The sequence below is a fragment of the Lathyrus oleraceus genome, chromosome 5 (genome assembly GCF_024323335.1).
Source record: "Lathyrus oleraceus cultivar Zhongwan6 chromosome 5, CAAS_Psat_ZW6_1.0, whole genome shotgun sequence".
Taxonomy (NCBI): Eukaryota; Viridiplantae; Streptophyta; class Magnoliopsida; order Fabales; family Fabaceae; genus Lathyrus; species Lathyrus oleraceus.
This window is the reverse complement of record NC_066583.1, coordinates 211,286,317-211,307,813: the sequence shown is the minus strand read 5'-3', so window position 1 is coordinate 211,307,813 and position 21,497 is coordinate 211,286,317. Positions and strand designations below refer to the sequence as shown.

Below are 21,497 nucleotides of genomic sequence, written 5' to 3'. Positions count from 1 at the left end.
CTTGATTTATTCATAATTCTCGTTTCTCACTCTTCATTCGAGTGATTCAACCACTATTTGGTTGCGAGACAATTCCCATGCACAATGATTTGAGAAGAAAAGAAATCTTTGAGTGAGGTAATGGGAAGAAAAGAGAAATTAGGGTTTTGAGAGAAAAGAGAAAAAATAATGATTTTAAAATCTGCATAGTCTTTCTCTGCTTTCAAATTGCAATTATGAACTTCTCTATTCCACACTTTACAATAATATGATACATTCCTATTTATAATGAGATTACTTATACACGAAGTAATCTCTAACTAACTAACCCTATTCGACTAGCTGTTATCCAACCATGTCGAATACACACAACTTGTTAACTACAAGCTATACTTGACTTCTTATTTGATACAAGCACTTTCGACTACTAAAGTCTGTATTCGACTATTACTCTATCGAATACATTCGACTTAAACTGTCGAATCTTACAAGCATCCTTAACATAAAGAGTTACATATTTAACACAAGCCACATTATGTTACAAAATCTTACATACCATTATATATATTTTTAATTTTTAAAGAAGTCAACAAATACTATGTAGATTTCTAATGCCTTTGAAGACACCGTCATGCATTCCACAAGGTTTGTTGTCATGTGGCCCCATCGGTATCCTCCGTCAAATTCCCTTGTCCACTGCTCCAATGGTATGTTATTCATCCACCTTCCTGCATCTGCATTTGACAATCTAATTTTGTCACGGGAGTGTTGAAATGACGGCTGAAGGTTATTGTCTTTGAGTGCGAAACTTTGATGCATGGTTGAAACACCCAAAAGATTCACTGGAATATTATATTTCCACCAACACAAGTTCCATCTGGCGTAAATGCTGACAATGTCTCCATAATTGCAACAGTCCCCAACGCGTATGTCTTAAGTGCCCATAAAAACCGTGACAATTATTTGTATGAATCCTCTCAGTTGTCGAATACTTGTTCAACAACCATTTTCCTTGCAATCCACACTTTCTTGTAAGAGGGAGTATAATTATATCGTGTGACGGTATGAGATTTTATTATACTCACCTTCACTGACGGGTCCTTGTTAACAAGCGTCAAAATATCTTGACATATCAATTCAATGCTTACTTTTTGGTGATCCTGTACAACATTAGTGGCAATGCAACCGTGAGGTGGGTATATAGAAGCTATCTGACAAGAATCACTTCTCTTCTTATTACAACAGTTTATAGTTAGATGAAAATTCTACCGAAGAAGCTCGAATAATAAAAACTAGGTGTTGTATTATGCTTTTAATTAGTTTACTTTTATTTCCCGAAGGTAGTGGTTCTAGTATGGATGCTATGTATTTACCCTTATTAAGACATGTAGATAAAATAAGAAGTTATAGTTAGGGGTCCGCTTGTTTGGCTTATCTGTATAGCTTTTTATGTAAAAATGCACACAAAGACACATCTACATTTTTTGGATGCGCTATTTTGCTCCAAGCATGTGGTTGGTCCAGGCTACCGTCCCTAGGGTTCGTCAACCGCAACCGATTCACATTCCCGTACACAGAAAAGTAAGCTCTTATCATTAACTATATTTACTTAATTTATCGATTATTATATCTAAATAATATATTTACTTTTTTGGTGCAGATGGTCGGCTCATGGTATGAGTTACAACAGATGTCCTAGACATTGTATTACCCAGTATCACAATCTCTTGGATCACCTTCGACCAACAAATGTATTGTCATTTACCAAATTAATTCATAATAATTTGTTTTTAATATCACCCATTTTATAATCTAATATATTTTCCCATTTCAGTTCATCTGGCGTCCATATCTAAACTTAGATCATGAACATAAAATCAACGAACAAGATGCATCCATTTGAACTGCATGCACACCGATCATCAGGTTCACCACTGTGGAGATGCACCATAGTGACCGTGTTAAATTACAGTTCGATATGCTTTAACACATCCCAGATCCCCCGATAAACCTCAGAGAATGGCATATACAGAGAGTTAACGACCAATGGAACTTTAACCCTTGACAAGGCTTCGCTAGATCTGAGTGTCGAAAATGGAAGCACCGACAAGACCATGTCTTAAGTGACGCTGTGATGCCAATCGAAAAAAAACCAACTCGTAATTATATGGCTTGTTACAAATCGGTTGGATTTGAATTCTTCACCGAGGATATGTACCTATACGACCCACGATAGGTCACTTACACACAAGAAGGTTCAACTTCTATCCCCCCACAACATTACCAGGCCGATTACTCACAACCCCCTACCCAACAAAATTATCGGCCCACAAATAGACAAGCATACAACCTTAACATGCCAAACACCCAACCACAATACCAAGAGCATACCCCATACCACCACCAACAAGAAGATCATCATCAAGACACCTAACATCGCTATGCACCTAACACATCACCCTACCATAGTCGCCTAAGCCAAAACACTCAGTGATCATTTAACACCAACCTTTCCTCCTACTATAGCCAAGTAGCCCAAACATCACAAAACCAAAACATGCAATAACATATGGCTACCAAACACCACAACAACCATTTCAACCTTTCCTCGACACATCACTCACACCAATATCGCCCTTCAATCGCCCTGGTCGTCCTCCAATAACTCAAACACACCCCAACTACTTTGATATGAGTCACGAACTCAACTATGGCGATAACACTTCATTGCATACACAAGACTATGTGGGTTTGTCTGAATATCTTAAGTAATCTCCTGCGGGTGGTGGTGATGTTCCCGAGTCCTTAAATCCTCAAACACCTGGAGTGAATCATCAACATGGGCTAGGGTTATGCGTTCGGGTAGTTAGGGATATGGAACCAGAGGTTGGTTGGGTCATCCCGATCAACGACATTAATATTTTTGGTATTCGTATGTAAACACATATTAATATTAATACCAATTGGTCAGATTTCAACTTTTATATAAAATGTCCATTATTTTTCAAAAAAAATTACACAACACACATAAGTGTTAAACCAATTGCCACCACCTCTTAAACCTAACACATATGCCCCAATTAGATTGACAACACTAGGTGCAGAAGTCAATTCAATTAGCGTCTCCTCGTTAAATTAAAGAGAAGTCATCAATTAAACTGACACAAATACTTCAATATGAGATAGTTTGGAAAAATATTTGAAATATGAGTTATTTTCAAAATCTTTTTTTGAAAAACTGAATTATTTGAATAAAAAATTATAGATAAATAGCCCTAATTTTTTTCAAAAACAAGTATATTTTATTTATTTTAAAACTTTAATGTATCTTCCTCTTCTTTTTTTCTTAGAAAACATATGAATTCAAATAATGAAAAAAACACATGAAACTAAGTAGAAGGAATAATTTTTTAAAATTTATTTATTTATAACAATTTATAGTAGTAACTCAACAAAATAGTGGAAGATGAAGGAAAGTTAAACCCAACCAAAACGAAAACCAAAAGCAAAAACAGAAAAAGGATCCAAACCAAAAGCGTGAACCCTCTTGTTCCAATTCCAAACTCACAAAGATCTTGTTTGTTAGCGCTTTATGCTTATAAAACCCAACCTGAAAAACTCAACATTCCATTTCTGCCGCCACTGTAATTCCTCCTCCGTTCGGTCTCTTCTTCCACGTTCCCTCCGATAACTGCACCTCCTTCCACTTCACCAGCTGGGGTTTTGTTTCTCTCACCTTTTCACTCTAAAACCTTCTTTTTGTTTTTCCTCAGATCTTCACCTATCTTAAACCCTGCTATTTCCGGTATGTTTAGTTCTACTTTCTATAATTCATTGTTTCTTCAATTCTGAACTCTTGTTACTTCATATTCACATCCTTCTTTTATGGAAGGAAATTTTGAGAAAATTACGATCCTTATAGTTATTAATAGATAGAGTTATTGCTATTTGATTAATGTTTTCAGTTGATTATGAGTTATGATAGTTGATACAATTATTTCATCTTTAATATTCTTGAAAATTAATTTTGTGTCTGTTTTGATTGCCTGATTTTGTTTCTAAATATGACAAGTTTTTTTTTTAAATATGACAAGTTTTTTTTAAATATGACAAGTTTTTTTTTAATATTTTCTTTCGTTTTGCTTATTTGAATTGAATCTATTCTTTGGTGGTAGTTTGCGTTTTTCATAGAAACTTCGACATGGTTTTGTAATTGGGGAGCTATTCATTTGGGATCATTATCATGTTCAAGGCATTTCATGTTTCTCTCAAAGAGATCATGAGTTTTTTTAAACCTTTTGAGCTAATTTTGGAGGTTGTTTTCTTGCTTATGGTTCATTTCATTTGTCGGTTTTCATCATCGACTGCGATATATTTGGTTCCTTTGTTGTTTGCTTCTAGGAAACTTCTTGAACATTTATAAACCATGTCTTCTAAAGACGCTCTCACTTTCTTAATAGTCGTGTGTTTTGTTGGATTAGTTCAACAGAATGTCACTGTGATTAGAAGTAATTAATCTGACTGTGATTATCCTTGGCATATTGAGGATCATTAGTGATATTAGGAGATTCCACATCCCTTACATTATATTATTTTGTTTTCTTAAAATTATTATCCCTTATGCTCTTTGAAGTTTGAACCATTATCTGGTTCTGGTTATTAACCTATCTTTTTTCTTTATTATTTATTTCTTCAGCAGGGTTTTTTCTTCTTTAAACAAGCATTTTTGTTTCTTACACGGAGTATATGTTCCAGTTGATGAATTGTGAAGTGTGACTTCAGCATATAGTTGTATGAGCATACAGCTGGGGAAGTTCGGATACAAATGGGGACCGTTGCACGCAGGTCTGGTCAATGGTGATCTTGTTTGCTCTTGACAAAAGCTGTGTGTGCTTATTTACGTTAATAACTCCATTGTGTGACATTTCTGTTTCATTGGTTTTAGTTCTACTGGTAGAAAACCAAGTGAAATTATGAGGCTTATTGTGACAACTTTTATCGGAGTAGTTTTTGGCTTCTTTCTAGGAGTGTCATTTCCCACATTGTCATTAACAAAGGTACAGATTTAGTATCGTCTTCCTTTTACCTTGTGCTATAGTAGTTTTTTGTTTTTTGTTTTTTTTTGTTTTTGTTATTAGACTAAATAAAACCAATGCTTATAGTGCATACTGCATAACATTTTGCAGTTCAATCTTCCATCTGGCTTGCTTCCCTCAATTGATCTCTCTTACATTGAAGACAGATATTCAGGTCGTCAAACTTGGTCTTTTCTGAGCAATAATAATAAAAGAGCTTCGCCAAATCACTTATCAAATGATACATCAAAGGTACACATTGTGCTTTACCATACTTATTAAGAACATTCTAAGTTCCTGGGTTTATAGGGATCGGGTTAGTTGACGGCTCCATGCCTTCTAGGATTGAGAGGAAAGAAACTAGTGACATTTTCATATGCTTGTTCGTTAATCATTAATACACTGTTTATAAGGGCTTTTGATAATGATTTTGTTTTATATAATATTGGGAAAGTGGATAATTTAAAGTCTATATTGATCATTTGCATGCTCCATATTTTATTGTTTCTCTACAGATTTGGGTTCCATCAAATCCAAGAGGAGCCGAAAGTTTACCTCCTGGCATTGTTGAAGCTGAGTCGGACTTTTACTTGCGTAGATTGTGGGGCAAACCCAGTGAGGTGTGTAAACGGCAAATGTCATAGTAAAATTACGTTAGATTTTTGTTCCATTTAAGGGAAACTTATAAAACCTGCAACTGGACAAAAGATTTAATTAAGTTGCCACTTGCAGGATTTAACGTTCAAGCCAAAGTACCTTGTGACCTTCACTGTTGGCTATGATATGAAAAACAATATTGATGCAGCTGTGAAAAAGGTCTCTCTTAGTCTCTTGCTCTCACTGTTTGAGTGTGCTTGTTGATGTGTCTTTTAACTAAATATTTTCTTGAACAGTTTTCAGAGAACTTCACCATTCTTCTATTTCATTATGATGGCCGAACTAATGAGTGGGATGAGTTTGAATGGTCGAAGAAGGCTATTCATGTGAGTACTCGCAAACAGACCAAATGGTAAGAAGCTAACTTTTGGATGACATATTTTCATTGTGGCTTTTGCAGTTAATACTTAAGAGTGTTTAACCTAATTAAAAGTGAGTTGGCTATTCCAAAACCTTGTAATCATATTGACTATTTGAGGTTTTATCCTTCTAGGTGGTATGCTAAACGGTTTTTGCATCCTGACATCGTGGCTTCATATGACTATATATTTATATGGGATGAAGACCTGGGTGTTGAGCATTTTAATGCCGAAGAGTGAGTATTTGATATTGGAACTTGGAAGGATATTTTTAAGATTTTTTTTGTTGAAGTTTCATATGCCCCTCTCATTTCAAGTGCAGGTACTTAAAACTGGTGAAGAAGCATGGCCTGGAGATTTCACAGCCAGGTTTAGAACCTAATAAAGGGTTAACATGGCAAATGACAAAGAGAAGAGGAGATAAAGAAGTGCACAAGTAAGAACGATTAGAGCCTAATAGCAGTTTCTCGTGGTTCATAAATTTTGTGATAATGTGTATTAACTATTTATGTTCGTGTTTTTTATTAGAGTGACGGAGGAGAAACCAGGCTGGTGTTCTGACCCTCATCTACCTCCTTGTGCAGCGTAAGTAACTTCTGATGTAATGTATAAATATTGTATCATTTGGTCTTCTGGATTGTATCTAATTGTGTGTTCACTGACACGATGCAGTTTTGTTGAGATTATGGCTCCAGTCTTCTCACGAGAAGCATGGCGTTGTGTCTGGCACATGATTCAGGTTGAATGGCTAATCCTAACCATTTTATAAAATTCCCGCTAATTTCTTTAATGATTCTTTAAGCACGTATTAAATTGTAACTGTACAACTCTTGGCGTTGCAGAATGACTTAGTCCATGGGTGGGGTCTTGATTTTGCTGTTAGAAGATGCGTTCAGGTTAGTTTATTCCCACATTCTCTAAATTCATGACTCTTACTTTTACGAGCTTTAAGCTAACTTCTTTTTCCTGATATAGCCTGCACATGAGAAGATTGGAGTTGTTGATGCTCAGTGGATTGTTCACCAAGGTGTTCCCACACTAGGAAATCAGGTAAAAAACTTTCCATTATTATCATATATCAAACTTGATAATTTTGGCCACGAATGACGCTGTAAGATTCTCATCAATTTTCATGTTCTTTGCAGGGTAAAACAGAAACCGGGAAAGCGCCATGGCAGGGGGTATGTTTTACATGTTTCATCTGATATGTCACAAGCTGTGATGTGAGGTATAGTCTAATGTTTCCATGTTGTTGATGGCAGGTGAGGGAGAGATGTAGGAGGGAGTGGACCATGTTCCAAAGTCGGTTAGCAAATGCAGAACATGCGTATTTCAACTCTGTAACTATTGTTATGTCGAATTCTACTGCTCATTAGGAGACAAATATGGAAGTTTAACTTGTACACAGCTATCGCCACGATATCCGTAGACTCCCACTCCCCTCCTTTTTACTGAGATTTCTTCTTATGTAACATTTACATGAAATGAGAGTTCTAGCTAGGAACCAAACTTAAATCCAATGTAGAACTTAAGAGATGAGGGTGATAAATTGAGGAAAGTTAATATTGCGTTGTGTCTCAAATGATTTGCTGTAGAGATTGCTTAATAGTGTGTTATTTAGAGAGGTGGCTGGTTTTATTTTCATATAATCTGTGAATCCTAACGTGCTCATAAAGTTTACAAAAATGATAAATAGTCTTTAAAGTGTATTAAATCCAACCTCAAGTATTTTTGTTAAGGATAAAGAGAATTTTTGTATACATATATTTATGTAAGAAATTCTGATTATTTTTGTATATTTCAGAGATTAAATAAGAGACAAAGATGCTTAAAAATTAAATTGAAGTTTCACTCAAACACATCGGTTACTATTACTTGATAACTTTAGTACACATGTCGAGATTCCTTGATCAGATATCTATAATTGTTAAAAGTATTCAATTTAACCTTAAATTGTATAGATGTTTTGGCTTGGAACAAAAGAATAATTGTGTCTTTAATTGAAGTTGACTAGAGCTGTGAGTCGGGACATAGAGAGTACATCACAAAAGACACTAGCATAGGGATTGTCATTCCATGTCTCTACGTGGATGGGATGACTTGCTAACTTAGGTTACATTTCACATTTGCTTCATAAATTTGTTTGTGTTTAAGAAATTTAAGAGTTTAATGAAAATTGAATTATCGAAGGTAGTGTATATGAGTTTTTTAATTTAAATTAATTATAATTTTTTATTAGAGTTTGATCTAGTTCATCCTTATAAAATCGATTTTTTTAATGCTCTATTTCCAATCAATGTGAAGTTTGAGATTTGTTCTAATACACCTCCTCACGTCCAACATTTATTTGAGATTGGTGTGTGGATATTAACAATAGACGATCCATGATTATTTGGGATTGGTGCGTGAATATTAACAATAGACGATTCAAGATCTGATCGATAGATTCTGATACTATATTAGAATTTGACCTAATTCATCTCTACAAAATAATTTATAAAATAAGAGGTGTCACTCTATATTAACTCTTTTAATGCTCTACGTAGGACTTGAAATTTTTCTTAATACTTTTTAAACAAGTAACTACTATTTGTCAGATTATAAAATTCTATTATCAAGTTGTAATTAGATTAGTTATAATTGTTTTCCTGTTTTCTCTTATGCAAGTAAATTAGTGACATGGTAAGTTATTGAAAAAGTATTTTTACTATAATGTTGTGTTCCTAATTACACCACACTAGAGTATATTTATATTTATGAGTTATATAATAAGATAATACAATTAATATAATTGACATAAATCGATTCTAATTGATACACATTTGATTCTGATTGATTCTTAACACACTCTCTCAAACTGGATCATATATGTCATATGAGTCGAGTTTGTTACAAATATAATTCACTCGAGAACCCCTTAGAGACTTAGTAAACATATAAGTCAATTGGTCTTCAGACTTGATGAAATGTGTGGTTATTTCTCCTAAAAGTACTTTGTCTCTTACATGATGACAATTTATTTCTATGTGTTTGGTCTGTTCATGGAAAATCAGATTGGATGCAATATGGAGTGTCGCTTGATTGTTGCGTATGAGTTTTGTGGCTTGAAGATCTTCCAACCTGAGTTCTAAGAGTAAACTTTAAAGTCAAGCAAACTCCTTCGAGGTTGTTGCTGTAACACCCCTTTTTCTACCCCAAAATACTTAACATATAATCAGAGTAAATAGGCACGCATATAACCAAAAGGGCGTCACATCGACGTTTTCAAAAAAACTCAAAGCTTTCAAAAACCAACATCATTCATCATCAATATACAATACACCTGGTCATTCAAAATACCACATTTCAATTATCATGAATATTCAAAAATATGCGTTCGCAGCGGAAAATAACGAATATCCATGCATTCATCAAATGATCCATGTCCCATACCATGATCATCTCTCAATAATCTCTTCAATTAAACATGTTCACAATTAATAACATAAAACATATCCAAATCAGATATGAGTTCAATACTACTAATCTACCCAGTGTTACATGACCAGAGCCTTGACTCACTACTTAGTCTCTAAACGAAGTGCCGCAACTCTCCAGCTAATCTCGAGTGAGCTACCATCCACTTACTTCAGCGATACTACTCCTGAGTATCTGCGCGATACCCATGTAAAGGTAACATTCAAACAGAAAGGGTGAGAATTCAAATCATTATGAAGAAGTATTAATCAAGCATAATGATTAAATCAACAATTAAAGGAATTCATCACACTTCATATAACCATGTAAATAATATTAACCAACATTTATTTCACATGTTTCAAGCACACATAAAAACTCAAGGAGTATAATATTCAAATCCAGTATTATATTCTCAAATATACACATAACTACAATTATCACATAATCACATATTCAGTCAAGTTATGTATCCAAACATCATCAAATTCAATTACCATATCTCATACACACATCACAATCACATCAATGCAAACATTCAATTATCACATAACTCTAATGTGACTCAATGCAAGACATGTGACTCTATGCATGTGGTACCAAAATGTGAACCCAACGTTTCACCGCTTTCCGATTCAATATCTAGAATCCAAGCCACTACGTCTATTTCCAATTAAGGATCAACGTCTGCTACGCCTATTTCCAATTAAGGATCAACGTCTAATACCACGTCTATTTCCAATTAAGGATCAACGTCTGCTACGCCTATTTCCAATTAAGGATCAACGTCTAATACCACCTCTATTTCCAATTAAGGATCAACGTCTGCTACGCCTATTTCCAATTAAGGATCAACGTCTAATACCATGTGAACCCACAGTTTCACCGCTTCCACTATGAAGCCGACCATGCCATGAATGAATGTACAAATACCAATACATATGCAATTAAGATCATCTCTACCATCTTAACATTCCACATATCACCATAATTCAACTCTATGAATTATCCACCAATGGTACATATACACATTCATAACAAATACACCATTCACATAATATGCAATTAAGATCATCTCTACCATCTTAACATTCATAACAAATACACAATTCACATAATATGCAATTAAGATCATCTCTACCATCTTAACATTCATAACAAATACACTATTCACATAATATGCAATTAAAATCATCTCTACCATCTTAACATTCATGACAAATACACCATTCACATAATATCTATTAGAGTCACCTTTTTAATGCTTTAAACCCCAACCCAAAATGATTCACGAGTTGAAAGTTATGAATAAAACCGTGCACGAAGGCGTTACTAAAAAGTTGTTGTTTATTAAATTTTCTAACATAATTTTCATCTTCTTCAACCCCCAAAACATCCATGAAATAATCTCCAAAATTATTTTATTCCTGAAACAAAGTTATAGCCCTCTATTTCAGCTATCCAACACTTCAAACGGCACTCAATTTGGACTTACGGATCAAAAGTTATGACCAAAACGATTTCGACAATAAAACATAAAAAAGACCGCGAGTGTGACGGACAACATGCAGAATTTTCTGCGTTTTTCATCGTTGGAGGACCTTCGGACCTCCGATTTCAATTCCGTAAAGAGCCAAACGTTCAGAAAATTATAACTCACACAATACTCTAAATATATAACGTTAATTTGCAGTTTTAACACAATCAATCACCATAATCAAGCATACTCATCAAAACCTAACAATTCCAAACAACCATAAAAAAATTAGGGATTTTAACCTAAACATACATCTACCCATTGACCCGATCATACTAACCCATAATAATAAGGATTCCCCCCTTACCTCTTCAATTTTCTGGAAACCCTAGCTCTTCTCTTTACTTTTCCTCCCCTCTTTCTCTATTGCCTTCAAATGATTAAATGAATCCTAATTCTCACTCTCCTCCCCTTTATATATAGTATTCTATTTGGGCTTAAACCATAATACTTCTAATTTAATTAATAGGCCCAATAAGACCTAATGTTTGAATATCTCTAATTAGTCCAATTAAATTAAACTAACACCACATACACCCTAAGTTAATTAATATAATTATTTAATTATATCTCATATCAACTAAATAATTAATTAACACACCAAATTAATTAATATGATCAATTATTACTACCTAACAACCAATTAATTCATTAACACTCCAAATAAATAAAATAAAATATAATAATAATAGTATAATAAATAATTACTAAAATTGGGTTGTTACAACTCTCCCCCACTTAAAAGATTTTCGGCCCCAAAAATACCTCAAACGAACAACTCCGGATACGATTCCTTCATCTTATCCTCGAGTTCCCAAGTAATATTGCCATTGGCGACTCCGCCCCATATTACTTTCACTAAAGCAATCTCCTTACCACGAAGCTTCTTCACGTCTCGATCTTCAATTCGCATAGGTGATGTATCAACCGTCAAATTATCCCGCACTTGAACATCATCTAATGGAACAACATGCGATGGATCCGCAATGTACCTCCTCAATTGAGACACATGGAACACATCATGAAGATTAGAAAGTGATGGTGGTAATGCAATCCGATATGCCACTTTACCTGCCCTCTCGGAAATCTGATAAGGACCAATGAAACGCGGCGTCAACTTACGCGACTTCAAAGCTCTACCAACACCCGTTATTGGCGTAACTCGAAGAAACACATGCTCATCTTTCTCAAACTCAAGAGATTTCCTCCTCTTATCATGATAAATCTTTTGACGACTCTGAGAAGCCTTCATCTTCTCTTGAATCATCTTAATCTTATCCGTAGTCTCTTGAATCAACTCGGGTCCAACCACAACACTCTCCCCCGATTCGTACCAACACAAAGGAGTTCTACACCTTCTGCCATAAAGAGCCTCAAAAGGTGCCATTCCAATACTCGAATGGAAAATGTTGTTATATGTAAACTCGATCAAAGGCAAGAAACTATCCCAATTTCCTCCTTGTTCCAAAACACAAGACCTCAAAAGATCTTCAAGTGACTGAATAGTCCTCTCCGTTTGACCATCAGTTTGCGGATGATATGTCGAACTCAAACGCAACTTTGTACCCAAAGCACTTTGCAAACCTTCCCAAAATCTCGAAGTGAACCTCGAATCTCTATCCGAAACAATGCTCAACGGAATACCATGCAAACACACAATCCTCTCGATGTACAACTTCGCCAGTCTCTCCATCGAATAATCCATCCTCATCGGAATAAAATGAGCACACTTCGTCAACCTGTCCACAACGACCTAAATCGCCTCGCAATTACTCGATGTTCTCGGCAAACCCGAAACAAAATCCATAGAGATACTATCCCACTTCCACTCGGGAATAGATAACGGTTGCATCAAACCAGACGGCTTTTGATGTTCAATCTTTGACTTTTGACAAGTCAAACATGAATACACAAATTCCGCTACATCCTTCTCCATACCTTGCCACCAAAACATCTTTCTCAAGTCTTGATACATTTTAGTAGCACCAGGGTGAATACTCAGACCACTTCTATGCCCTTCCTCGAGAATCCTCTTTCTCAAATCCGCAACATCCGGAACACAAACTCGATCACGACACCTCATGATACCATTCTCATCAATCTGAAAGTCACCACCTTTGCCTTTATTAATCAATGTCATAACATCGACTAATTTCAAATCTGACTTCTGACCTTCTCTAGTCTCGTCAAGAATGCCACACGTAAGCTTCAACATACCCAGCTTAACACACGAAGACGTCGCTTCACAAACCAAACTCAAATCTCTAAATTGCTCCAACAATTCAAACTCTCGAATCATTAACATAGACATGTGCAGTGACTTCCTACTCAATGCATCGACTACAACATTCGCCTTTCCAGGATGATAATTCAAACCAAAATCATAATCTTTCAAGAATTCCAACCATCTCCTTTGCCTCATATTCAATTCTTTCTTATCGAACAAGTACTTTAAACTCTTGTGATCACTAAACACATCAAATCGCGATCCAAACAAGTAATGTCTCCAAAGCTTCAACACAAACACAACGGCGGCCAACCCTAAATCATGCGTCGGATAATTCCTCTCATGAACTTTAAGTTGCCTTGAAGCATAAGCTACCACTTGCCCTTTTTGCATCAAAACACCTCCCAAACCTAACCAAGAAGCATCACAATACACCACACAAGTTTCTAACGGATCCGGTAAAATCAAAATAAGAGCCGTAGTCAATCTTCTCTTAAGCTCTTGAAAATTCGCTTCACACTACGAAGTCCAAATGAAAGCTCGACCTTTCCTAGTCAACTGCGTCACTGGTAACGACAACTTAGAAAATCCTTCAATGAACTTCCTATAATAACCAGCCAAACCAAGGAAACTTCGAATCTCAGCAACAGACTTAGGAGCTTCCCACTGAGATACAACTTCAATCTTCGTAGGATCCACAGAAATACCACCACTCGAAATCACATGTCCAAGAAAACTCACTTCACTCAACCAAAACTCACAAACTATTGGCAATTCTTCAATCGTCCTCTTCTCACGAATATCCAAAGTTGCCAACATATAAACAACTCGGCACCACCTTGCACCGATTCATCCACTTGCTTAGCAGACACAAACCAATCTTCCTTCGCACCAACTTCAGGAAAAATAACTGTCTTCTCGAAACAGTTGATATACACCCGATTAACTTCTAACCAACACCATCCTCGAATCCGACCTCTCTTCGGGTTCAGGAAAGCACAACATTCTCAAAACAGGTTAACTAGCCAACACTGCACATGCAAGAGTGCATAATGTCCAAGCTCGATACAATTGGAACATCCAAGACAAGCAGGTGTAACACCCCGAATTAAATAAAAGGATTATTTAATTAAGTTAATAATATATTTAATAATTTAATTAAATAAATTGAGTTATTGGATTATTATTATTATTATTAATTGGAATAATAATTAGTGAAAATATATAAGTTGGAATAAGAGAAAAAGGTTTCGTTGTTGGTAAAGAGTTTCACGTGAAACAGAGAAAGCGGCTGAAAGGTGAAAAGTGGAGAAAGAGCAAAGGTTGAAGAACGGAAAAGCTTGAAGCTTAGAGATTGCCGGATTATCTCAGGTAAGGGGGGGGTTTATCGTCGTTTAATGGGTATTATAGATTAACATGCCATGGGTAGTGAGAAACCGTTGAATTGACCCTAATTGGGATTGTTGAATGCTGAAAAATTGTGATGAATAAACTGGGTTTAAGCTGTAATTGAGTCCGTAATTGTGTGAGTCGTGTTTCCCCGAACGTGTAGCTTTTTACGGAAATTGAATCGGAGGTCCGGAAGTCCTCCAACGGCGGAAAATGCGGAAACTCTGCATTCTGCCTTGTGTTAGCGCAGGAACTGCTGTTTTGTCTGCGTTAACCGGTTAACCCAGGGCGTTAACCGGTTAACACTGTTATATTTTGTGGAAATGTGCTGTTTTGCCTGCGTTAACCGGTTAACCCAGGGCGTTAACCGGTTAACACTGTTGCGTTTTGCCAGAAAATGTATTTTTGTCCTGCGTTAACCGGTTAACCCAGGGCGTTAACCGGTTAACACTGTTGGAAATTAGAAAAATTGGTATTTTAATGTTGTGAACATAATTGGTGATTGGCCTATTTTAGTTGATTGAGAGGAATAATTTTGTGGGGTTATGTTATGAAATGTTGATCCAAATATGTTGATCAGTTGTGTTAAAGTTGTTGAAAATGCTGAGTTGTAGGCTTGATGAGCCAAAGTTGATTATAAGTTGATTTTTGTTGAAAACGTTGTTGTGTTGATATTATTATCATGTTGTTGACAGTTAAAGTCGTGTATGCCATGTACATTCATATGCATTAAGTCGGAGCTTTGCTCACACCACGTTGGCCTGGATTGGCAAAATTTTAAGTTGAAAGTTGAAGGCTTATGCCTTGATGCCCACTAAAATGGCAATGATTTTAAGTTGGGAGTTTTACTCCGAATGGTACCACATGCATGACAAGTCGAGTCTCATTAGAGTCGCATTTGTGTTGGTCGGTTGTATGACGTGTAATAGGAATGGTTGCATTCCAGTATTATATGTGTTGTATGTTGTGTGTGTTGCGTTGATGTTGAGCATGATTGAGTTGATAACTGCCGTTGCTGAATGTGTAATCTGATTTGGGTGATAAAACGTGTTAATTTACTTAGCATTACATGATAATTTATAATGTTTGTTATATCGATTGAGGAACTCACCCTTACAATTATTTTTCAGGTAACGAGCAATGAGTTGAGTAGAAGCTAGTGCCTGGAGTCTAGTGTAGTCACCGTAGTGGGTCATGCTCTGATAGATGTAACATCGGGACGGGATGTTTTAATTGTTTATTGTCGGTTGTTGAACTATTTTTCGTGTAATATGTTATATGTTTTTGGAATGGTTGAGTTGATTTATATCCGCTGCGAATTGTGCAAAAATGTTATTTTGATTAAATAATGAGCATGACGGTTATTATGTTGTTAATTATTGTGTGACACCCTTGGTGCATAATTACTCTGATACTTGTTGTTGTTATTTGAATTAAATATTTGGGGTATTTTAGAAGGGTGTTACATTAGTGGTATCAGAGCAGGTCGGTCTGTCCGGCCAGTTGTCGTGTCGTTACTGTCTAACAATTGTGTATTGTTACTAATCTAACTTTAAGTTGTGTTGTATTGATAAGTTGAAATGGCTGGAAGGAATGACGCTGCAATGGCTGCCGCAATGCAAGCAATGGCACAAGCGGTGCAGAACTTGCCAAATGCTGGTGGTGATGCTGGATCACGTAGCTTGGCGACTTTTCAGAGAGAGAATCCGCCGGTGTTTAAAGGGAAGCATGACCCAGATGCAGCCTTGGGATGGTTGAAAGAAATTGAGAGAATCTTCCGTGTTATGGATTGCACTCCAGCTCAGAAGGTTCGGTATGGTACTCACATGCTAGCAGTCGAAGCTGATGACTGGTGGCTAGAGACTCACGAGAGGTTGACCGTGGCAGGTGAAGACATTACTTGGGATGTATTCCGTAGGGAATTCCTGAGAAAGTATTATCCGGAAGATGTCCGTGGTAAGAAGGAAATTGAGTTCCTTGAGCTGAAGCAAGGAAACATGTCTGTCACTGATTATGCTGCGAAATTTGTGGAGCTGTCCAAATTTTATCCTCATTACACTGGTGCTGGTGCTGAATTTTCAAAGTGCATCAAGTTTGAGAACGGATTGCGCTCTGAGATTAAGAAGGCTGTTGGGTATCAGAAGATACGCATTTTTACTGAACTGGTTGATAGCTGCAGGATATTTGAAGAGGACAATAATGCTCATTACAAGATTGTCAGTGACCGCAAGGGAAAGCAGCATCAAAACCGTGGCAAGCCGTATGATGCCCCAGTGGGAAAAGGGAAACAAGGAGCTGCTCCGGCTCAGAGGACTAGTAGGGGAGGTGCTCCTGCTGGTATAGTTTGCTTCAAATGTGGTCAGGCTGGTCATAAGAGTAATGTATGCACTGCTGAAGTAAAGAGGTGTTTTCGCTGTGGTAAGACTGGTCATGCAATAGCTGATTGCAAGCACAAGGAAATGATTTGTTTTAATTGTGGCGAAGAAGGGCATATTGGAAGTCAGTGTCAGAAGCCAAAGAAATCTCAGACTGGGAAGGTGTTCGCATTGACCGGAACTCAAACCTCCTGTGAGGACAGACTTATCAGAGGTACATGTTTCATAAATGGTACTCCTTTAATTACTATTATTGATACCGGTGCTACCCACTGTTTTATTTCTGCTAACTGTGCTCGAAGTCTGGGTTTAAAATTGTCCGCTTTGGATGGTGAATTGATTGTTGAGACCCCAGCTAAGGGATCAGTAACTACTTTTTTGGTATGTTTAAAATGTCCTTTGTCGATCTTCGATAAAGATTTCTATGTTGATTTAGTATGTTTGCAGTTGGATGGGATGGATGTAATTCTTGGTATGAACTGGTTAGAGTGTAATTATGTTCATATAAATTGTCATCATAAGTCGGTGAGGTTTTCCACTCCTGAAGAGGAAGGAGTTGACTTATTGCCTTTCAGAGAATTGCGAAAATTGATGAAAGAGGGAGCTCAGATGTTTTCTTTGATGGCGACGTTGTCGGTTGAAAGTAAAGCTAAGATAGAGGAACTGTTAGTGGTGAAAGAATTCCCTGAAGTTTTTCCTGATGAAATTCCTAGTGTGCCGCCAGAGAGGGAAGTTGAATTTACTATTGATCTGGTACCTGGTACTAGGCCTGTTTCGATGGCACCGTATAGAATGTCGGCATCTGAATTGTATGAATTAAAGAAGCAATTGGAAGACTTACTTGAGAAGAAGTTTATAAGACCCAGTGTGTCGCCGTGGGGAGCTCCAGTGTTGCTAGTAAAGAAGAAAGAGGGTAGTATGAGGCTTTGTATTGATTATAGACAATTGAATAAAGTAACAATCAAGAATAAGTATCCACTACCGAGGATAGATGATTTGATGGATCAATTAGTGGGTGCTTGTGTGTTCAGTAAAATTGATTTGAGATCGGGCTATCATCAGATCAAAGTGAAAGATGAAGACATCCAGAAGACAGCGTTCAGAACTCGGTATGGACATTATGAGTATTCTGTGATGCCTTTCGGTGTGACTAATGCGCCGGGAGTATTTATGGAATACATGAATCGTATTTTCCATACTTATCTGGATCATTTTGTGGTAGTATTTATTGATGATATTTTGATTTACTCTAAGTCCGAAGGAGAGCACCAGGAACATTTGAGATTAGTATTGGAGGTTTTGAAAGATAAGAAATTGTATGCGAAGTTGTCCAAGTGTGAGTTTTGGTTAAGAGAAGTCAGTTTTCTCGGCCATGTAATTTCAGGGAAAGGTATTGCTGTAGATCCTTCCAAGGTAGAAGCTGTGTTACAATGGGAAACTCCTAAGTCGGTTACCGAGATTAGAAGCTTTTTGGGATTAGCTGGATATTATAGAAGATTTATTGGAGGATTTTCTAAGTTAGCACTTCCGTTGACTAAATTAACTTGCAAAGGTAAAGCTTTCGTGTGGGATGTTCAGTGCGAAGAGAGTTTTAATGAATTAAAGAGGAGATTGACGTCGGCGCCGGTTTTGACTTTGCCAAATCCGGAGGAACCGTTTATAATTTACTGTGATGCTTCGTTGATGGGTTTGGGAGGTGTGCTCATGCAAAATAATAAAGTAATTGCTTATGCGTCGCGACAGTTGAGAATTCATGAAAAGAACTATCCTACGCATGATCTTGAACTTGCTGCTGTAGTGTTTGCGCTAAAACTTTGGAGGCATTACCTTTATGGTTCCAGATTCGAAGTTTTCAGCGATCATAAAAGTTTAAAGTATCTATTTGATCAGAAAGAGCTGAACATGAGACAACGTAGGTGGTTCGAATTGCTTAAGGATTACGATTTCGGTTTGAATTATCATCCAGGAAAAGCAAATGTTGTGACCGATGCTTTAAGTAGAAAGACCTTGCATGTGTCAGCAATGATGATTAAGGAGTTGGAATTAATTGAGCAATTTCGTGATATGAGTTTGGTTTGCGAAGTAACACCGCAGAGTGTGATGCTAGGAATGCTAAAGATTAATAATGATTTTATGGATAGTATCCGAGAGGCGCAGAAATTGGATGTGAAATTAGTAGATATCCTTAATCGTTGTGGTCAATCAGAGAAAAGTGACTTTAAGGTTGATGCGAGAGGTGTGTTGAAATTAGGGGAAAGAATTTGTATTCCTGACGACGCGATTTTGAAGAGAAGTATTCTAGAGGAGGGTCATAGAAGCAGTTTGAGTATTCATCCAGGAGCTACTAAAATGTATCAGGATTTAAAGAAATTATTTTGGTGGCCCGGAATGAAAGAAGATGTGGCTCGTTTTGTGTATGCATGCTTAACTTGTCAGAAGTCGAAGATTGAGCATCAGAAGCCTGCTGGGTTGATGCAACCGTTGGAAGTTCCAGAATGGAAATGGGATAGCATTTCTATGGACTTTGTAACGGGGCTGCCTGCTACTTTAAGAGGGCATGATTCGATATGGGTGATCGTTGATAGGCTCACGAAGTCGGCTCACTTCATACCTATTAACATCACTTACCCAATTGCGAAGTTGGCAGAGATTTACATCCGAGTAGTTGTAAAGTTGCATGGTGTTCCTCTGTGTATTGTGTCGGACAGAGATCCGAGGTTTACATCGGGATTTTGGAAAAGTCTGCAAGATTCGTTGGGATCTAAGTTGAGGTTGAGTTCGGCATATCATCCTCAAACTGATGGCCAAACTGAGAGAACTATTCAGTCATTGGAAGATTTACTGAGGGCTTGTGTTCTTGAACAAGGAGGTTCGTGGGACACTTATCTTCCATTGATCGAGTTCACATACAATAATAGTTACCATTCTAGTATCGGAATGGCGCCTTTTGAAGCATTATATGGTCGTAGATGTAGAACTCCGTTGTGTTGGCACGAATCTGGTGAGGGTGTAGTACTTGGACCAGAGTTAGTTCGAGAGACTACCGAGAAAGTGAAGTTTATCCGGGAGAAGATGAAAGCTTCTCAGAGTAGGCAGAAGAGTTACCATGACAAGCGGAAGAAGGATTTAGAATTTCAAGCTGGTGACCATGTGTTTTTGAGAGTCACGCCTGTGACCGGAGTTGGGAGGGCTTTGAAGTCTAAAAAGCTCACTCCTCGCTTCATTGGTCCGTATCAGATCTTAGAACGAGTTGGAAAAGTTGCTTATCGGATGGCATTACCACCTAATCTTTCGAATTTGCATGATGTATTCCATGTGTCGCAGCTTCGGAAGTATATCTCAGATCCGTCTCATGTGGTTAGTATGGACGATGTGCAAGTGCGAGATAATTTAACAGTAGAGACAAAGCCTATACGAGTTGAAGATCGTGAAACAAAGACTCTTCGAGGAAAAGAGATTGTGTTGGTTAAAGTCGTTTGGTTAGGAGCTGCGGGCGAAAGCATGACATGGGAACTTGAGAGTCGGATGAAGGAGTCCTATCCGGAGTTATTTGCTTGAGGTATGTTTTCGAGGACGAAAACTCTTTTAGTAGGGGAGAGTTGTAACACCCCGAATTAAATAAAAGGATTATTTAATTAAGTTAATAATATATTTAATAATTTAATTAAATAAATTGAGTTATTGGATTATTATTATTATTATTAATTGGAATAATAATTAGTGAAAATATATAAGTTGGAATAAGAGAAAAAGGTTTCGTTGTTGGTAAAGAGTTTCACGTGAAACAGAGAAAGCGGCTGAAAGGTGAAAAGTGGAGAAAGAGCAAAGGTTGAAGAACGGAAAAGCTTGAAGCTTAGAGATTGCCGGATTATCTCAGGTAAGGGGGGTTTATCGTCGTTTAATGGGTATTATAGATTAACATGCCATGGGTAGTGAGAAACCGTTGAATTGACCCTAATTGGGATTGTTGAATGCTGAAAAATTGTGATGAATAAACTGGGTTTAAGCTGTAATTGAGTCCGTAATTGTGTGAGTCGTGTTTCCCCGAACGTGTAGCTTTTTACGGAAATTGAATCGGAGGTCCGGAAGTCCTCCAACGGCGGAAAATGCGGAAACTCTGCATTCTGCCTTGTGTTAGCGCAGGAACTGCTGTTTTGTCTGCGTTAACCGGTTAACCCAGGGCGTTAACCGGTTAACACTGTTATATTTTGTGGAAATGTGCTGTTTTGCCTGCGTTAACCGGTTAACCCAGGGCGTTAACCGGTTAACACTGTTGCGTTTTGCCAGAAAATGTATTTTTGTCCTGCGTTAACCGGTTAACCCAGGGCGTTAACCGGTTAACACTGTTGGAAATTAGAAAAATTGGTATTTTAATGTTGTGAACATAATTGGTGATTGGCCTATTTTAGTTGATTGAGAGGAATAATTTTGTGGGGTTATGTT

General features: G+C 37.1%; 1 protein-coding gene across 3 annotated transcripts; it reads left to right on the top strand.

Moving 5' to 3' along the window:
* The first annotated feature begins 3,437 nt into the window (after positions 1 to 3,437).
* LOC127082975 (uncharacterized) lies at positions 3,438 to 7,638 on the top strand. 3 transcript variants are annotated; one of them, XM_051023208.1, is made up of 15 exons: positions 3,438 to 3,784; positions 4,735 to 4,824; positions 4,925 to 5,036; positions 5,166 to 5,306; positions 5,570 to 5,674; positions 5,787 to 5,870; positions 5,948 to 6,063; positions 6,205 to 6,306; positions 6,393 to 6,506; positions 6,599 to 6,655; positions 6,743 to 6,809; positions 6,913 to 6,966; positions 7,046 to 7,120; positions 7,216 to 7,251; positions 7,333 to 7,638. In XM_051023208.1, the coding sequence occupies exons 2-15, from the start codon at positions 4,805 to 4,807 to the stop codon at positions 7,444 to 7,446; spliced, it is 1,197 nt and encodes a 398-aa protein (XP_050879165.1). In that variant the 5' UTR covers positions 3,438 to 3,784; positions 4,735 to 4,804; the 3' UTR covers positions 7,447 to 7,638. The 3 variants fall into 3 exon arrangements, with proteins under 3 accessions (XP_050879165.1, XP_050879164.1, XP_050879163.1); XM_051023207.1 differs by having other exon boundaries at positions 3,439 to 3,784; positions 4,679 to 4,824; XM_051023206.1 differs by having other exon boundaries at positions 3,439 to 3,784; positions 4,676 to 4,824.
* Positions 7,639 to 21,497: the final 13,859 nt, after the last annotated feature.

Excerpts from the sequence above, each read along its gene's own strand:
- LOC127082975 (XM_051023208.1), top strand. The coding sequence starts at position 4,805 with ATGGGGACCGTTGCACGCAG. Across the intron at positions 5,675-5,786 it reads TGTGGGGCAAACCCAGTGAG|GATTTAACGTTCAAGCCAAA; the intron begins GTGTGTAAACGG and ends TGCCACTTGCAG. Across the intron at positions 7,252-7,332 it reads GGAAAGCGCCATGGCAGGGG|GTGAGGGAGAGATGTAGGAG; the intron begins GTATGTTTTACA and ends TGTTGATGGCAG.